The 19,078-nt window shown below is 41.0% G+C and overlaps 1 protein-coding gene across 2 annotated transcripts; it reads left to right on the top strand.

Annotated features, from left to right (window-relative positions):
• The first annotated feature begins 6,285 nt into the window (after positions 1-6,285).
• LOC142740882 (gamma-tubulin complex component 5-like) lies at positions 6,286-16,805 on the top strand. Of its 2 annotated transcripts, none has more exons than XM_075850303.1 (5): positions 6,286-6,522; positions 9,482-9,590; positions 13,020-13,093; positions 13,323-13,455; positions 15,917-16,805. In XM_075850303.1, the coding sequence occupies exons 3-5, from the start codon at positions 13,052-13,054 to the stop codon at positions 16,099-16,101; spliced, it is 360 nt and encodes a 119-aa protein (XP_075706418.1). In that variant the 5' UTR covers positions 6,286-6,522; positions 9,482-9,590; positions 13,020-13,051; the 3' UTR covers positions 16,102-16,805. The 2 variants fall into 2 exon arrangements, with proteins under 2 accessions (XP_075706418.1, XP_075706417.1); XM_075850302.1 differs by having other exon boundaries at positions 6,287-6,522; positions 13,017-13,093.
• Positions 16,806-19,078: the final 2,273 nt, after the last annotated feature.

Here is a 19,078-nt window from a genome sequence, read left to right as displayed (position 1 = left end):
GCTGGCAGACCGGGAGGTAAGTATTAGGCCTCCGATCGCCTTTGCAGCCTCCGTCAACCCAGCAATCACGTTGCTGGGGTGCCGGTGGCTATAAACTCCTCACATACTGCGATCTCTATTGAACGCAGCATGTGAGGGGTTAATCGGTCGGATCGGAGGCTAGCTCCGGTCCTGGCTGATACCTTAGGGTGCCAGCTGTAAAAAACAGCTGTCATTTGGCGGTTATGTCGCTGGCTCAGCTCCTGAGCCAGCTCCATCTCCTTCACGTACAGTTACGTGGAAATGCGTAAAAACACCAGTTCCCATCACGTAACGTGAAAATGCGGGAAGGGGTTAAGTGACTCACCGGTGACGTCTCAGATTCTAGTTATTTTCTTCTCCATCCGGTCCAGACCTCTCTGATGGATTTCTCCCGGCCATGACCCATTTCTGCAGTTTTTTGCTCAGATGTCTTCAGCTTCTCACTTTTAAAACATTTCTGCACCTATAAAGAAAGTTAAAATTCTCAACACCTCTAAATATAATAAAGCGCCATACACTGCACCTCTAACTATAATAGCGCCATACAGTGTCCCTGATTATAATAGTACCATACATTGTCACACACAAACACACACACACACACCGTGCCCCCATGTAGATAGTGCCCCCATAGCCCCCCGGAGATAGTGACCCCCATATAGCCTCTGTAGATAGTGCCATACATAGAAACCCCTGTAGATAGTGTCCCACATACAACCCTCTGTATATAGTGCCCACATATGGACTCCAGAGCTGCAAAGCAATAGTGCTAACCACTGAGCCACCGTGCTGCCCTACATATATGTTCCCCTATAGATAGTGCTCCACGTATAGCCCACCTCTGCAGATAGTGTCTCACATATAGCTCCCCCTGTATATAGTGTCCCACATATAGCCCACCCCTGTAGACACTGCCCTACATATAGCCCCCTGTAGCTAGTGCCCCACAAGTAACCCACCCCTGTATATAGTGTCCCACATATAGCCCACCGCTATAGAAAAAGTCTCCTAAAATAGCTCCCCTATAGATAGTGCTCTACATATAGCCCACCCCTTTATAGTGTCTCACATATAGCTCCCCAGTATATAGTGCCCCACATATAGACCCCCCTGTAGATAGTGGGCCACATCCCCACATATAGTACCCCCTGTAGATAGTGGCCCACATCCCCACATATAGACGGCCCTGTATATAATTGCCCCCATCCCCACATATAGACCCCCGCTTGTAGATAGTGGCCCACATCCCCACATATAGACCCCCTGTATATAGTGGCCCACATATAGACCACCCCTGTATATAGTGGCCCACATATAGACCCTCCTGTATATAATGGCCCACATCCCCACAAATAGACGACCCCCCCCCCCCGTAGATAGAGCCACCACTATAGATAATGCTACTCACAGTTTTATTAGAGAAAAACAAAAAAAACTTTGCATACTCACATGATCCCGTTCCCACACTGTCCGATGGCAATACAGACCTGCTCTCTTCTGAGAAGGAGCGACGTGTCGTTCAATGACTCTGATTGGCGGGGCAGAATGACTTGCCCCGTCAATCAGCGCCTTTCAAGCACGGAAGTGGCGCGATGACATCATTGCACTGCTAGCGTCGTTGAAAGGCAAGTAATTTTGCCCCGCCAATCAGCGTCAGGCGCTGAATGGTCGGGCACAGAACATACCCGGCCATACAGCGATAATGCATATATTTTCTGTCGCTAGCATCGGGGCCCCCTCCGGTGTTATCAACGCCTATGGCCATGAGAGGGCCTGTGTCGCCCGGCCCATACTTGTTGGAGGCTTGGCGGCGCGGGCCCCGCAGTAGCGGTGCTACCGCTGTAGCAGCCATTACGGCTGCGAGCGGCGCCACTCGGCATATGGGGGGGCGTGTCAGCTGGCGGCACAGGCCCCCTCAACCAGCGGGCCCCGTAGTGGTCGTTACGGCTGCTACCGCGATAGTTGCGTACTGGTTATGGCTTTTGGAAAGTGGGGAGGAAAAAAATGAAAATCTGAAAAATGGCTGCAGTAGGAAGGGGTTAAAAATGTGGCATGTCTGGATTTCATTATATGTTTTTTTCGTCAGTGCAGTAATTTACACTTCTATAGACTAAGTTTTGAATTTACATAGGTGCACATTTTAAGTATTTTACACTGATTTTATTGTACTAGTTTAAAGAGGCTGTCACCAGTTTATAACTGCCCTATCTTCGACCTGATCTAATAGGCGCTTTAACCCCTTAATGACCAGGCCTGTTTGGACCTTAATGACCAAGCCAGATTTGTCAAATCTGGTATGTCTGACTTTATCAGAGAATAACTCTGTGAAAGTTTTGAATATCCAAGTAATTCTGACATTGTTTTTTCATCACATGTTGTGCTTTATTCTAGTGGTAAAAGTAGACTGATACAATTTGCGGAAATGAATTTAAAAATTTAAAAATGGAAGAAATTTTGTAAAAATTACCATTTTTCCCTATTTTTAACTGCAATATGTCACATATGTACACACATACTGTACAATTGTTTTAATTAAATATATATTTCCATCTCTTTACTCTATTTTGGCAGCACTTTTGAAAAAATAAAATACATTTTCAGCAATTTAGAGGACTTACAAATTGAATAATAATTTTATAAATTTTGAAGTACATTTTGTTTTCCTGCACCAAGCCAGGTTTTCAGAGGCTCATAGGTCTCAGAATGATGGAAACCCCCACAAATGACCCCATTTAGAAAACTAGACTCCTTAAGGTATTTATCTAGGGGTATAGTAACTACTTTGACCCCGTTTTTTGTAAAGCGAACATGAAAATGAAGAAACACACCACAAAATCTATCACCCTGTTTGTCCTGTTTTCAAAAATACCCACATTGTGGCCCTAATGCGTTGCCTGGACACACAGCAGGGCCAAAAAGGAAGGGAGCACCCGGAGGCTTTCAGGACTCATATTTTGCTTGAAAATGTTTTAGGCCCCACTGTACATTTGGAGAAGCTTTGAGCTGCCAGAACGATAGAAACTCCCCATAAACGACACTATTTAGAAAACTAGACCCCTTAAGGTATTTATCTAGGGGTATAGTTAGCATTTTGACCACACAGGTTTTTCACTAAATATATTGGAATTAGTCTATAAAATTTAAATCTACTTTTTGTCTGGAACATCATAGAAATTTTTAATATTTACAAGGAATAACGAAGAAAATGGACCCCAACATTTGTAAAGCAATGTTGTTCGATTACAACAATACCCCATATGTGGTAATAAACTGCTGTTTGGACTCACAGCAGGGCTCAGAAGGGAAGGAGCGCCATTTGGATTTCTGATTTTGCTGGAATGGTTTTTGGTGCAATGTCGCATTTGCAAAGCACTGGAGGGAGCAAAACAGTCGAAACCCACCAAAAGTGACCCCATTTTGGAAAAAGCTTCAAGGAATTTTTCTAAAGGTATAGTGAGCATTTAGACCCCACGGGTCTTTTGCAGAGTTTATTAGAATTAGGGCGCGAAAATGAATATCAAAATTTTTTCCACTAAAATGTTGCATTTTCTCATTTTCACAAGGGATAAAGGAGGAAAAAAACAACCATTTTCTATAAAGCAATTTCTCCCGAGTACAGAAATACCCCACTCTCCCTGGAACTCTGTGGTCATACGTTTTGTTTTTTTTTTCATTAGAAATGAATTACCCCTTTCAGGACTGATGCATTTTTTGCTTTCTTATTTTAGCCATAACTTTTTTATTTTTCCATCAATAGAGCGGTGTGAGGGCTTATTTCTTGCGGGAGGAGCTGCAATTTTTATTGGTACCATTTTTTGGTACATAAAAATGGATTAAAAAATTGTATTACATTTTTTTTTAGAGCTAAGGTGACAAAAAAAAAACAGCGATTTAGGCGGTTTAAATTATTAATTTTTTTTAAGGTGTTCACTGTGCGAATTAAATAATGGTATATTGTAATAGTTCTGACTTTTACGTACGCAGCGATACCAATTTTGTTCATTTTTTTACATTACTTTAGAAGAAAAATGGGAAAAGGTGTTTTTTTTTAACTTTAAAAAAATAAATTCTCACTACTAATAACTTTAATTCTTCTACACGTTTTATTATTCCCCTTAGAGGACTTGATCCAGCGATCATTGGATCGCTGGTACAATATACTGCGATACTAATGTATTGCAGTATATTGTTATTCTTACAGGCTTCTGTAACAGAGCGATCGCTGTACTTGTCCGTTAGTCCCGGGTGTCAGCTGTAATACACAGTCGACACCCGCAGCGTTTGGAGCGGGATCAGCACGTGAGCCGGCTCCATACATCAATTAAGTCACAGTGCGCAAAGGGGTTAGTGCACGGCGAATGGTTCAAAGTGAAAATTGCAATTTTCCACTGATATGCCATTTTAGTGCATAATATGTTGTGCCCAGTTTGTACCACAGAAGACAAATACCTCATAAAACGTTAAGCGAGTTCTCTCGGGTATGGCGATGCCATATATGTTGGCGCAAACTGCTGTTTGGGCACGCTGCAGACCTCAGAAGGGAGGGAGCACCATTTTGCTTTTGGAGTGCAGATTTTGCTTGGTAGTAGTTTTGTTTGGGGTATTGCTGGTATTTCAGTTTATAATGAGGGGGCATATGTAAGCTGGGCAGAGTACATCAGGGCATAATAAGAGGGTATAATAATGCGGTAAATAAGTAATAATTCATAGATATGTGGCAAGTGTCGCACTGATAAATGGCGCCCGATCTTATCGGCTTTTGGAACACTCTGCACATTTTGTATCATCATATTCTGAGAGCCAGGACTTTTTTCTTTTTCTCCACTGGAGCCCTGTGAGGGCTTATTTGTTGCAGGACAATCTGTAGTTTTCATTGGTACCATTTTGGGGTACATGCCATTTTTTTTTATCACTTTATTAAATTTTTTTGCAATCCTGACCAAAAAACAGGAATTCTGACACCGTTTTCTAGTTTTTTTTTTGCGGCATTCACCGTACGCTATAAATGACATTTTTACTTTATTCTGTTGGTACAATTACGGCAATACCATAATGTATATAGGTTTTTTTCCTTTTTTTTAGCGTTTGCACAATAAAATCACTCATTTATAAAAAAAATAATTTTCTGTGTCACCATATTCAGAGAGCCATAATTTTTTTATTTTTTAGTCAAAAAAGCTGTGTAAGGGCTTGTTTTTTTGCGGGACGGATTGAGGTTTTTATTGGTACTATTTTTGGGTACATGCGACTTTTTGATCACTTTTTATTCTTTATTTTGGGAGCGGTGGTGACCAAAAAAATTGCGATTCTGTTGTAGTTTTTATTGATTTTTTTTAGGGGGGGTTAATCGTGCGGGAAAAATAACATTACAGTTTTATAGTTGGGGTCGTTACGAATGAGGTGATACCAAATATGTGTACTTTTTTAACATGTTAATTTTTTTTTTCTATAATAAAAGTCTTATTATAGGAGAAAAAAAAAGCATTTTGTGTTTATATAACTTAGAACTTTTATTTTTACACTTTTTAAAAAAAAAATATTCTTATTACTTTTTTTTACTTGTCCCACTAGGGGACTACGAGACTTGCAGCTTTGATCGCTGCTAGAGTACATTACACTACACACATATCTAGCAGCCGACCAACTAGTTGATTTTCGTCATCGGTCGGGAAAGGGTTAATGTAGATAACGTATGGTCCGTGTCATACACTTCTCTTTGGTCATTAATAACGAATTTGCATAACATTTAAAATGTTCCTAACTTTGTAAAAAAAAATAAACGTTTTAAAAAAAAACAAAAAAAAACAACACAAAAACCATTACTTATCTACATGAAAGCGCCGATTAGATTAGGTAGAAGATAGGGCAGTTATAAAGTGGTGATTGATAAAATTGTTATATTGACTTCTTCCTTCTTAGGGGAGCAGGTTGGCGATAAGCTAGAATCGGTCCTGTATATAACTGTTTAACAAACAGCATGGCTGAAAACTTCTGGAGTCTTAAAACTCTAGAGAAGATGAAAAGTTACGTAAAATATACTGTACATAGAGACACGCTTGTTAATATGAAAAGATCAGGACTAGAACTTGTGTATTTACTGTCTGAGGAGCTGGTGTACGAGCTTGGATTACTTCAAACGCCTCATACATTGTCTCACCATGGCGACAGTCTGCTTGGTTTAAACACGTTGAGCATATTTAGACCCAATCAAATCCGTCCGTTTACGGTCGCTCCACCCCCTCACGCAAACGTGCCGTTCTCTACAGACGATTGGCTGCTGTCGGCTAACGTACTGAAGATTGGTGATTGGTGTATGGCTGTCCAATCCGTGGTCAAGTGACATTTGCCGGGCTGCCTGCTAATGTACGGGACATGGCGCACTGGACCCGCTATGAAAGAGAGCAGGAGAAGGATGTCAGGAAGCTCCAGTCTGAGCGGCCTGGACGATGAGAGCGACAATAACTACCAGCTGGCGCTGCAGTACGCCGGGTCAAACTTCAGGTCTGTGCTTATTGGTCGCACACTATCTGCCGCTGTTGTGGAACTACAAGTCCCAGCATTCACGTCATTAATAATGGGAGGGGAGACGGTGACCTGCTCCTAGTTCTGTATCATCTCCTTCTGTCTGTAAAATGAAGTGTTATTGTTGTAAACAGTTCTACAGCTTTATAATACCATTTGTATTTCAATTCCGAAATATTTTTAAGATCTCTGTTTGCTGTCATTAAAGTGGAACGTTATTGTTGCTGTGTTGCTCTCTGATGGCCTGAATGGTGTAGTTTTCTACACTATTCATAAAATTTGCCACCCGGTGAACCCATGAAGTCAATAAGATCCATTAGGATCCATTCCGTAGTGAATCTATCATTGAAATACCGAGCAGAACCTGATAATTCCCACAGCTGAAGGTTTGCTGCAACGCATCAGCAGCACAAATCACCTTCCTAGTCTTGTGTTTTGCTACAATGTATTCTTATAGAATATCGCCAAGACTTGATACAATTGTTGCAAACTTTCAGCTTTGAAAAGTATTGGGTCTGTATGTGGTTTCTTCGCATGAATGTATGGCCCCATTCACACGACCGTACCCGTAACCACCCACATTTGCAGGGCCACACTCCCATATAAAGTATGGGAGCACGGTCCGTAAAAAGCAAAAAAATACGACATGTCCTATCTTTTGCGGAGCCTTTCTATTGCACGAACGCCTTCCCGTAAATATATGGGAAGGTGTCCGTCAGCCATAGAATTGAATGGGTCAAAATTTACCGTCGTGTGCATGGAGCCTAAGACTATGTTCACAAGACGTTTTTTCCTATGTTTGATGTACGTCAAGAAAAATCTACCAACGTATACGTTAAACGTGGGCTTTGACAAATGCCTAACAATGGCATCCATTACCATAGAGTTTAATGGTATTAGATAAACATATACGTCAAGAACTGGGGTCCTGATGTATCCATTAAACGGGTATTGTTATAGTCTATGAGTGACGCATGCCACTATTCGGCTATAATGGTATCCATTTAATATATTGAAAAGCACATGACCTATATGCTAAATGTATACCTGTGACATGTCACCCATAGGCTCCTATTTTTCTTAAAAAACTTATTTAGTATCCATATGTAGTATCAACCCGTGTGCATGGGGCGTACAAAAAAAAAGCAAAAAGTTACTTAATAATTATATGCACCCCAAAATGGAGAAAATAAAAACTACAACTTCTCCTGCCAAAAATAAGTCATTCTACAGTTGCGCCAACAGGTAAACCAAAAAGTCATGGCTCTCGGAATGTGGCAATGAAAAGGTCCCAAAATAGGCTGGACCTTAAGGGGTTAAGGAAGACCTAGACACAAAGATTTGGCCACAATTCGATGAACGTTTGGATATCGGAAGGTCAGACCCTTTTAATATGTCCATATATTTTGCCAGCCGGACAAACCCAGAGGTCTAGGTTGTGCCTAGAAATTGACTTTCTTTGTTTATATGTTAATATTCCTATGGGGCAGATTTACCAATGCATTAATGCCAGCTGTCTGACAAAATGACATTACAAAGAATGGAAGACAAATGCTTGATGTTTCAGGGTCTGCTGACCTTTCCTCAATGCAAACACCAATTGTATATCCTGGTGTTGTTCAGCATCATACAGCTCCTTGGGTTATATGACGCATGGCACACTGTAAAATTAGGTGGGTGAACCCAAGAGTAGGTCTGCAGCATTTCTAGAAATCTGACCATATTAGTAGATATTGATGACCAACTTACCATGATGTCCTCCTGTGATCCTACTCTCAGGTATAGAGGAAAGGTCCATAGACAGATGTCTCGTTCAGTGCTGGTGGGACATTTCCTGTGCAGATCTTTCTCTAGGAAGCTACTTCCACTGGTCCTATTAGTTTGGGTTCATCACAGGTCTTGCAAAAGGGTGATCATATGGATGTTACCCATAAATATTGTACACCTCTGCATTGTGACTGACCTGGGAATAGTTTCTCATCTGTATGTCTTCATTTCTTTGTAGATTCCATCAGTATCTTGACTTAAAGATGCTCTGTCACCAGATTTTGCAACCCCTATCTGCTATTGCAGCAGATAGGCGCTGCAATGTAGATTACAGTAAAGTTTTTATTTTTAAAAAACGAGCATTTTTGGCCAAGTTATGACCATTTTTGTAGTTATGCAAATGAGGCTTGCAAAAGTCCAAGTGGGTGTGTTTAAAAGTAAAAGTCCAAGTGGGCGTGTATTATGTGCGTACATCGGGGCGTTTTTAATACTTTCACTAGCTGGGCGCTCTGAAGAGAAGTAACATCCTCTTCTCTTCAGAACGCCCAGCTTCTGACAGTGCAGATCTGTGACGTCACTCACAGGTCCTGCATCGTGACGGCCACATCGGCACCAGAGGCTACAGTTGATTCTGCAGCAGCATCAGCGTTTGCAGGTAAGATCGACTTACCTGCAAACGCTGATGCTGCTGCAGAATCAACTGTAGCCTCTGGTGCCGATGTGGCCGTCACGATGCAGGACCTGTGAGTGACGTCACAGATCTGCACTGTCAGAAGTTGGGCGTTCTGAAGAGAAGAGGATGTTACTTCTCTTCAGAGCGCCCAGCTAGTGAAAGTATTAAAAACGCCCCGATGTACGCACATAATACACGCCCACTTGGACTTTTACTTTTAAACACACCCACTTGGACTTTTGCAAGCCTCATTTGCATAACTACAAAAATGGTCATAACTTGGCCAAAAATGCTCGTTTTTTAAAAATAAAAACGTTACTGTAATCTACATTGCAGCGCCTATCTGCTGCAATAGCAGATAGGGGTTGCAAAATCTGGTGACAGAGCCTCTTTAAGCAGCCACAACATACACAGGACCCTAGATGGGTAACTTTTTATTTGTTATAGCGTGCATATACACTACTATGAAGGAGCATAAAAAATTAGCTTTGTTTACAGGATCTATGAAAAGTTTGTGATCCATTCAGATCTGAGTAAAGCTGAGAGCTGGAAGCGACTGACAGGGGAGTTCTTTAATCTTCCTCTTCCCAGCATAGAGGGGACGCAGGTAACTCCCATTGTGTTGTCTTCTGTTTATTTCCTGAATTTCAATGACACAGACAGATGTTTAAAAAAAAAAATGAAATGTGATATTTTGTGACGCTAATGTGATTTGTTCTTCAAAAGGACATTAACGATAATATATAATAATACAAAGCAGTGTAGGGCAACAAATATAGACATAAACAGTAATCTGCCACCCATTGATCCTGCAAATCCAGCACTGGGCAGACATTGTCCTAGTACCTGGTTAGTGGGAGTTGACCTGATATTTTATCACTGGACCCCCTCTGTAATTCACTGTTCCTCCCTCTCTTTGCTCTGACTTCACTAGCATTTGTGTATCAGGTACAGTGAAGGAAATAAGTATTTGATCCCTTGCTGATTTTGTAAGTTTGCCCACTGTCAAAGACATGAACAGTCTAGAATTTTTAGGCTAGGTTAATTTTACCAGTGAGAGATAGATTATATTTAAAAAAAAAAAACTGAAAATCACATAGTCAAAATTATATATATTTATTTGCATTGTGCACAGAGAAATAAGTATTTGATCCATTTGGCAAACAAGACTTAATACTTGGTGGCAAAACCCTTGTTGGCAAGCACAGCAGTCAGACGTTTTTTGTAGTTGATGATGAGGTTTGCACACATGTTAGATGGAATTTTGGCCCACTCCTCTTTGCAGATCATCTGTAAATCATTAAGATTTCGAGGCTGTCGCTTGGCAACTCGAATATTCAGCTCCCTCTATAAGTATTCGATGGGATTAAGGTCTGGAGACTGGCTAGGCCACTCCATGACCTTAATGTGCTTCTTTTTGAGACACTCCTTTGTTGCCTTGGCTGTATGTTTCGGGTCATTGTCGTGCTGGAAGACCCAGCCACGAGCCATTTTTAATGTCCTGGTGGAGGGAAGGAGGTTGTCACTCAGGATTTGACGGTACATGTCTCCATCCATTCTCCCATTGATGCGGTGAAGTAGTCCTGTGCCCTTAGCAGAGAAACACCCCCAAAACATAATGTTTCCACCTCCATGCTTGACAGTGGGGACGGTGTTCTTTGGGTCATAGGCAGCATTTCTCTTCCTCCAAACACGGCGAGTTGAGTTAATGCCAAAGAGCTCAATTTTAGTCTCATCTGACCACAGCACCTTCTCCCAATCACTCTCAGAATCATCCAGATGTTCATTTGCAAACTTCAGACGGGCCTGTACATGTGCCTTCTTGAGCAGGGGGGCCTTGCGGGCACTGCAGGATTTTAATCCATTACGGCGTAATGTGTTACCTATGGTTTTCTTGCTGACTGTGGTCCCAGCTGCCTTGAGATCATTAACAAGTTCCCCCGTGTAGTTTTCGGCTGAGCTCTCACCTTCCTCAGGATCAAGGATACCCCACGAGGTGAGATTTTGCATGGAGCCCCAGATCGATGTCGATTGACAGTCATTTTGTATGTCTTCCATTTTCTTACTATTGCACCAACAGTTGTCTCCTTCTCACCCAGCGTCTTACTTATGGTTTTGTAGCCCATTCCAGCCTTGCGCAGGTCTATGATCTTGTCCCTGACATCCTTAGAAAGCTCTTTGGTCTTGCCCATGTTGTAGAGGTTAGAGTCAGACTGATTAATTGAGTCTGTGGACAGGAGTCTTTTATACAGGTGACCATGTAAGACAGCTGTCTTTAATGCAGGCATCAAGTTGATTTGGAGCGTGTAACTGGTCTGGAGGAGGCTGAACTCTTAATGGTTGGTAGGGGATCAAATACTTATTTCTCTGCACAATGCAAATAAATATATATAATTTTGACTATGCGATTTTCTTTTTTTTTTTTATATAATCTGTCTCTCACTGGTAAAATTAACCTAGCCTAAAAATTCTAGACTCTTCATGACTTTGACAGTGGGCAAACTTACAAAATCAGCAAGGGATCAAATACTTATTTCCTTCACTGTAGTTGTTTATCATGTAATAATGTTATGTTGTATTTTTTATTTATTCCAGCTACTCCATTTTTATTTTTTTTCTTAGACAGGCGCTCATTATGCCATACTGTCTCTTCTACTTTGTTTGCCTTACTCACCCAAAAATGACTATTGAATTAGCAAGCAGATATTTGGAAACCCACTTATTTCTTTGAGCACTGTAAATGTCCAATAGATGCAGGTCGCACCTCTAGGACCCTCCTCTTTCTCTAGAACAGGGCCTCTCGAAGCCTGCACTACTTCTTCCGCTGTCACCAGGCACAGAGTTAGGAGGTGGCCGGCAGTACGTAAAAGGCGTAGCTTGATTTGCTATGCTGTTTCTGTAACTCCCATTCACTTCATAGCTTGGCTGTTTCCGTACTCCGTCCACCTCCTAACTCAGTGGCCGGAGAGCAGCGACAGCGGGAGAAGGTATTACAGGGGTCAGGGGACCCCATTGTAAAGATAAATGCAGGTACAAGCGGTGGGACCTGGTTCTATCAGACATTTATGGCATATCTTGTGTCTATTCCATAAATTTCAGAGATGGGAAAACCCCTTTAAAAGGGTTGTCCCCAAAATACCCTAAACTTATAGTTAAAATTCTCCATTCCCATGCTGCCACTCAACTCTGGTTCACCTTGAGGGCTGGATATGAACGTACTACCTTGCTTCCATCCATTTGCTACTGCAGGAGTTTGTCACTTTGCTAAATGTCACTTTAGCATGTTGTGATATAAAAGGGTAACTATAAGCTTTTTAAAAAACTTTTGACATGTCATAATGACGTGTCAGAAGTTTTGATCGGTGTGGGTCCAAACACTGAGACACCCACCAATCGCTAAAATGAAGTGGCAAAGTTCTTGGGTGAGTTCTGTGCCGTTTTGTTTCTGATCGCCTTTCCTCGGAGCGGTGTACGGGCTCAGTAGAAAGTCTGAATCTGTACACCGCTTACTCGTCTTTCCGAGGAAAGCCGATCAGAAACGCAGCGGTACAGCGCTCACCCAAGTACTTCTGCTGCTTAGTTTTAACTATCAGTGGGGGTCTCAGTGCTCGGACCCACGCCGATCAAACCTGACCTGTGACATGTTAAAAGTTTAGTTACACTTTAAGAATTTTAACTACAAGTATGCAATGCTAAATACTTTTGTGTCAAAAGAGAGAAAAGTATTGTATAATTTTTCTCATTCGCCAATAAAGATATCATACCTACAATACTTTTTGTCTTTTTTGACAAGTATTTAACATTGCATATTGTTTCTGGCTAACACGGTACTACACTATTTTTAACTATAAGTATATTACAAAAGAAACAACATTTTTCTTCTCTAATAGGTATGGGTTAATAACTGTGTATTGAATGTTTTTGTTTTAATGTTATTTAAAACCTAAAAAACAAGACCTATACTTGAGAATATACAGTCAAATCGATGTAAATAGTTACATTTTCCTGACCTGTTTGTGTGGATTAATCATAGAAGAAGAGGAGCCATTTGATTGGGGAAAATACTTGATGGAAGGGGAAGACATTGGTCTCAGTGCAGACGACACACCGGTAAGTTTTATCTCCTCTTATGTCCATGTAGACTTCGTATTGCGACAATATTACTGTTAGTATGTGCACTCCATTGTTCCATAAAGGTCAATGATAAGAATGTATCACTACACATTCTGCCAACCCCACAAAAACAAAAAATCAGCCGTGCGCATGGATGTACTATAACATTTGTATCCTATGGTAAAGTGGAATTTGTGGACTGATTGCTAGTTAAATATGATTTCAGGAGTGGTCTGATATTAGTGAGGAGGAAGATGATCAAGAGACCCTTAGTAGGGAGGACTCAGGAATTCAGGTTGATAGGACCCCACTAGATGATGGGGAAAAGAAGAGTGCTGCTCCTGTAGTATCATGGAAAGGTAACTATGTGCTATCATTTGGTCTGTCTGTCTGTGCAAACTCCTGTGCCCCTGTCTGTTATCCATCTCATGATATTCTGGATGGTCATCTTATAATTCAAGCGGTTATCCCACCACTTGTTCCGCTAATTAAAACTAAACGCGTTATAAAGTGAATTTAATGAGCTGTTTTGGCTCAAAAAATACCTTTTCCATCTCCTTTTTTTTAGTTTGGAATTTCCCTGGTGATATGCACCACACAGTAATCCCATAGTAGCACAGACCCCACTAAAACTTACCAACTAGAATAAATCAGACAACAATTTCTTTGGATAAAAAATGGCCACGAAGTTTATTAAGGGTAAAATAATAATAAAAAAACAGAATAACCATATATTGAAAACTAATAAAATATCAATATTTAAACCAATAAAATAAAAAGTTTGCCCAGCATTAGCAGGGTGACAAAACCTTCTAAAAAAACATAGCAACAAGAAGGAAATCAAAGACCTGAAGGAGGGAGGGTGGGCGTCGGTCCAAATCTTCAAAACGAACTGCTTGACCACGACGGAACAGCTTTTTTTTATGGCCCATTTTCCCGCCTTTGAAATTCAAATGTCCCATCAGCTGGTGCCAGCAGAAAATCTTCCTAGAGATAGAAAGTTCTGGAACCTGCTCATGCAAATGCATAGCTGACCCAGGTCCAATCACCTGGAACCAAAGAATAATCTGCCCGGAGACAGAAACATCTGGAACCGCCTCGTGCCACCACCACAGCTTACACAGTGGATGCCAAGACGGTAAGTACCATTCTAAAAATATAGACATAAAGGGAGAAAAGAGGGATATAAAACCTTAGGAGGTTCGTGCCACCACGTGTCCCTCAAGCGATAGCTTGTGGGGCCCCTAACATTAGGATGGATCTTCTGGAGGCACACGTGACTGATCTTGCGAGGCACTTTCCTACAAGCCCCATAATTCCGTTAGTCTGCCTCCCTTCCCCTGCCGCCATATCGGGAGTATGATTCTCCCTCCCTGCTCTGCTCACTATAAACCTTTATAAATAATCCCATGACGTCCTGAATATCGGCATAGCAAGGATCCACTACTGCACACAGGATGCTATACCGTGAGAAAGCTCAGTCAAAGACACTAGGCGAAGAGCATCTACGGAATTAATCCGCCGCTAGGTGCTGTCTAGATCCGGACGCACGCGGAAACAGACTTCTCATGTGTATCCTCCAGCTACAGCATTACTGGACGGAATTGCACAGCGGTATACTCGCAAAACAGCAGGGGGCGCCATATAAGGAAACAAGAGGTTATGTCTATGGATTAATACAGATTTTGTAATGCGTTTAAATTGGTACATAACTTAATTTTTGACATGGGATCGTTTTATTAGCACTTGCTGTGGTGGGACAACCTCTTAACCCCTACCGGCACGAGTCAATAACTATACGTCATCGCGGGAGGTTACTTCTCACACGAGGACGTATAGTTACTGAGTCGGTCCCAGTGCACACTGTCGGCGTTTTTCGCGGCAGCAATTACGGAGCTGTTTTTCAATGGAGAAACTGCTCCAACTACGTCTCAAGAAGTGACATGCACTTCTTTGACGCGGGTGCCTTTTTTACACGCCGTCTTTTGACAGCGGCGCGTAAAAAAAAAAGCCTGTGTGCACAGAACATCGTAACCCCATTGATTTCAATGGGCAGATGTTTGGAGCCGTATTTTCGGACGTAATTCGAGGCGTAAAGCGCCCGAATTACGTCCGTAAATAGGGAGTGTGAACATACCCTAAGGCTACATTCAGGTGTGAAGAAGCTTTTCATCTTTCATTTAAATGATGGGAAAGTCACTGTCAGGAATGACATCGTTGTGACACATATGACACATGTAAGTTTACAAACATATTTTTTTATCCTATCTCGTTTCTAAATTGATTGCGGATGATTTTGCACGTGTAATTAGAAATAAAATCTCCACATGCTCAACATGTTTTCTTAGCACTTATAAGTCATACAGTTTTATGGTTTATAGGCCGCTGTAGGGATCCGTGATTTCTGTAGCAGTAAATTGACTTTGCTCCCATCATGTCAACAGTGTTTTTGCTATAATAAGTTTTGGTTAAGGCATGAACACTAAAAAGACTGATACAATTCTCCAAAGAATAGGCATGCTATAGTGTGCATATTACAAGAATGGGATTTGGAGATAGTGTTTTAAGATTATATGATATTGTGATGACGTGGATTAGTAAATTGTAGGCTCTTCAACATCAAGCGATTATTGTTACGATCTGAAAGATTACTGTCGTTTATACACGATTGCTTATTTACATGGGGTGGGAATGATCATTACAAAGTCTCACTCAAGTTAATACAAAGTGCATAAAGTAATGGGTTTTCTTTACACTATTCCAATACTGAAATGTTTGTAAAAATTGTATTTCTCATTTTTCTCATCTGAATTGCCTTAGGTCTGTGCTTGAGCAAATTGCCGCATATGGCCAAGTTGTGTTCAGAGTTCAGAAATGTATGGATGACGTCACCGGTCTTTGTGCTGAGAATTCATTGCTCGGGACCCATCCAACCACCAAAAAAGGTGCTGAAGCTCCATTCCGAACATATCAGGCCTTTATGTGGGCTTTGTGTAAATACTTAATGAGGTTTAAAGCAGAACTTGCAGAGATTGAGAAATTGATTATTAATAAAGGTAATTGTACAATATTTGATATGACGGCACTCTAGATTGTGCTAAAGAAATTTTAATAATGGTTAATGCGCCTCGGCTTGCACAGCTCAAATTCCTGCATAAAGTTTTCAGCACTGGCATTGCAGAGGTGCCTCCGGACACCAGAAACGTTGTGAGAGCATCTCATCTATTAAATACCCTATATAAAGCTATTCTGGAATATGACAACGTAGGAGAGGCTTCAGAACAAACCGTATGTAATCACTGAGTGAGAATAAAGCTCCTTTTCTATCCAAATATATTCTATTTGCGTAGCCCATGAATGTGGTGTGAACAGGACCTGAATACTGAAGTGATGAATATTTGATCACTGTCTGTTGTAGCAGATTTATAGAACATGTATTAGTCATTTATTGATGTAAAGATTATTTGGTATGAATCCATCGTTGAAGATCACGTCCACCCATACATGCTTTTTGTCTTCCCTGGGGAAAATGGAATATTCCAGCAAAACGTGCAACATGTCACACAGCTAGAAATGTCTGACAGTGGTTGGAAGAGCACGACCAATACTCCCAAGTACTTCCCCCTGCCCCCTAATTCGCCAGACTTTAACCCAATTGAGCATCTGTGGGACCATCTCTATCATCTTATTTTCTCTATGGATCCTCCCCCACGCTTTCTCCAGCAAATGTGGGATGCACTGCAGTCAGCATGGCTCCAGTTACCCGAGACAACCTACAAGCACCTTATGGAGTCACTCCCAGCCTGTCTAGCTGGTGTTCGTGATGCACAAGGCGTTGCTCTGGATATTAGCTGGTGGTCATAATTGTGTGTGTGTGTGTGTGTGTGTGTGTGTGTGTATGTATGACAGCCTGGAAGGAAAGTATGGAGGGGTCTCGCTGTATACCTTGCGTGTGTTGGCTGTATGTGACAGCCGACACTTCACTGCAATGAGCAGAATCCTACTAGCTTAACCCCTTAGATTCCGCAGTCAATAGCCACCGTGGCAGCTAAGCAGTTAGAAAAAGGAGGGTAGTCCCATCACCCCCCACCATGAAGCTATCGCAGGTTGTCATGGCAGCAAGATCTGCCATCTTTGTGCTCCTATTAAGCCCTGTAAAAATGACGATCTACTCCAATACATTAGTATTGCAGTATATCGTGCAAGCGATTTAACGAAGGCTGGTTTCAAGTCCCCTGGGGGGGAATAATAAAAAAAATGAACATAACTGGTATCTTTGCGTCCGTAAAAGTCAAACTATTACAATCTAACATTATTTAACCCGCATGGTGAATGCAATAAAAAAAATAAACCGCCAGAATCGCTGTTTTTTTGCTCACATCATCTACCACCAAAAAATGGAATAAAAATAAAAATGGTACCAATAAAAGCTACAGCTTGTCCAAGCAGCAAAAATGTCATTTTTGCCGCATAGTGAACGTTGTTAAAATGAAATCCAAAAACAAAATTGAGGAATCTGGTTTTTTTTCCCTAATTTTATGCCCAGCACTTTTTTCTTTAGTTTCCTATTATATTATATGGTACAATAAATAGTGTAGTATAAAACTACAACTTGTCATGCAAAAAAACAAGTCCCCATATGGCTATATTGATGGAAAAATAAAAAAAAACATGTTTTCTGGAAGGTGGAAATGAAAAACTGCTGCAGAGGGAAAGGGTTAATACTTTTGCACAATGAAAACACTTTTAAAAATAAATAAAGTATTTGTTTTGTATCGCCATATTCTAAGAGCCATAACTTTTATTTTTCTGCTGATGTAGCTATTTAGGGGCTTATTTTTTGCTGGACAAATTGTAGTTTTTATTGGCATCATTGTTGTATATATACGGCTGGCTATTTGATCGCTTTTTGAGTTCAATACATTTTTATTGTAAGAAGACATTCTGTTTCCAACCGTATGTGCAGCATATAAAATCCAGGATATAAGAACAGCAGCATATGTCACATACCAAGGTTAGTAAAAGATCGGTAAAACATACATGCAAAACACTGTCTTATTGGCGTAGCAAGCATATACAAAATAATTTCATAAACAGGAGAAAAAAAAATAGCAGGTGTGTACACAAAACTACAACATGACTGGATGCAACCAGCTAAAATAATGACAATGTTTAGAAAACAAATACCATGTCTACATATTGATATGTACACTACCGTTCAAAAGTTTGGGGTCACCCAGACAATTTTGTGTATTCCATGAAAACTCACACTTATATTTATCAAATGAGTTGCAAAATGACTAGAAAATATAGTCAAGACATTGACCAGGCTAGAAATAATGATTTTTATTTCAAATAATAATTTTCTCCTTCAAACTATGCCTTCGTCAAAGAATGCTCCATTTGCAGCAATTACAGCATTGCAGACCTTTGGCATTCTAGCTGTTAATTTGCTGAGGTAATCGGGACAAGTTGGATTGGCTTGATGGGCACTTCTTGCATACCATACAGTCAAGCTGCTCCCACAACAGCTCTATGGGGTTGAGATCTGGTGACTGCGCTGGCCACTCCATTACAGATAGAATACCAGCTGCCTGCTTCTTCCTTAAAGAGGCTCTGTCACCAGATTCTCAAACCCCTGTCTCCTATTGCATGTGATCGGCGCTGCAATGTAGATAACGGCAACGTTTTTTTTAAAAACAAACGTTCATTTTTGGCAAAGTTATGAGCTATTTTATATTTATGCAAATGAGCTTTGAAATGGACAACTGGTCGTTTTTTTTTCTCGTTATGTCCAACTGGGCGTGTATTTTGTTTTTAACTGGGCGTGTTTGTGTATGACGCTGACCAATCAGTGACCCGGCAGCATCTTACACTCCTCAACATCTGCACGCTCCTCTCCTGAAATATTCTGTGTTGCTGTGAACTCTGCTCTTACCATTACGTAGCTCTCAGTCTGTTACCTCTCCTCCACTCCTGTCC

The sequence above is a fragment of the Rhinoderma darwinii genome, chromosome 2, assembly GCF_050947455.1.
Source record: "Rhinoderma darwinii isolate aRhiDar2 chromosome 2, aRhiDar2.hap1, whole genome shotgun sequence".
Taxonomy (NCBI): domain Eukaryota; kingdom Metazoa; phylum Chordata; class Amphibia; order Anura; family Rhinodermatidae; genus Rhinoderma; species Rhinoderma darwinii.
This window is presented reverse-complemented; position numbering and strand designations above follow the sequence as displayed.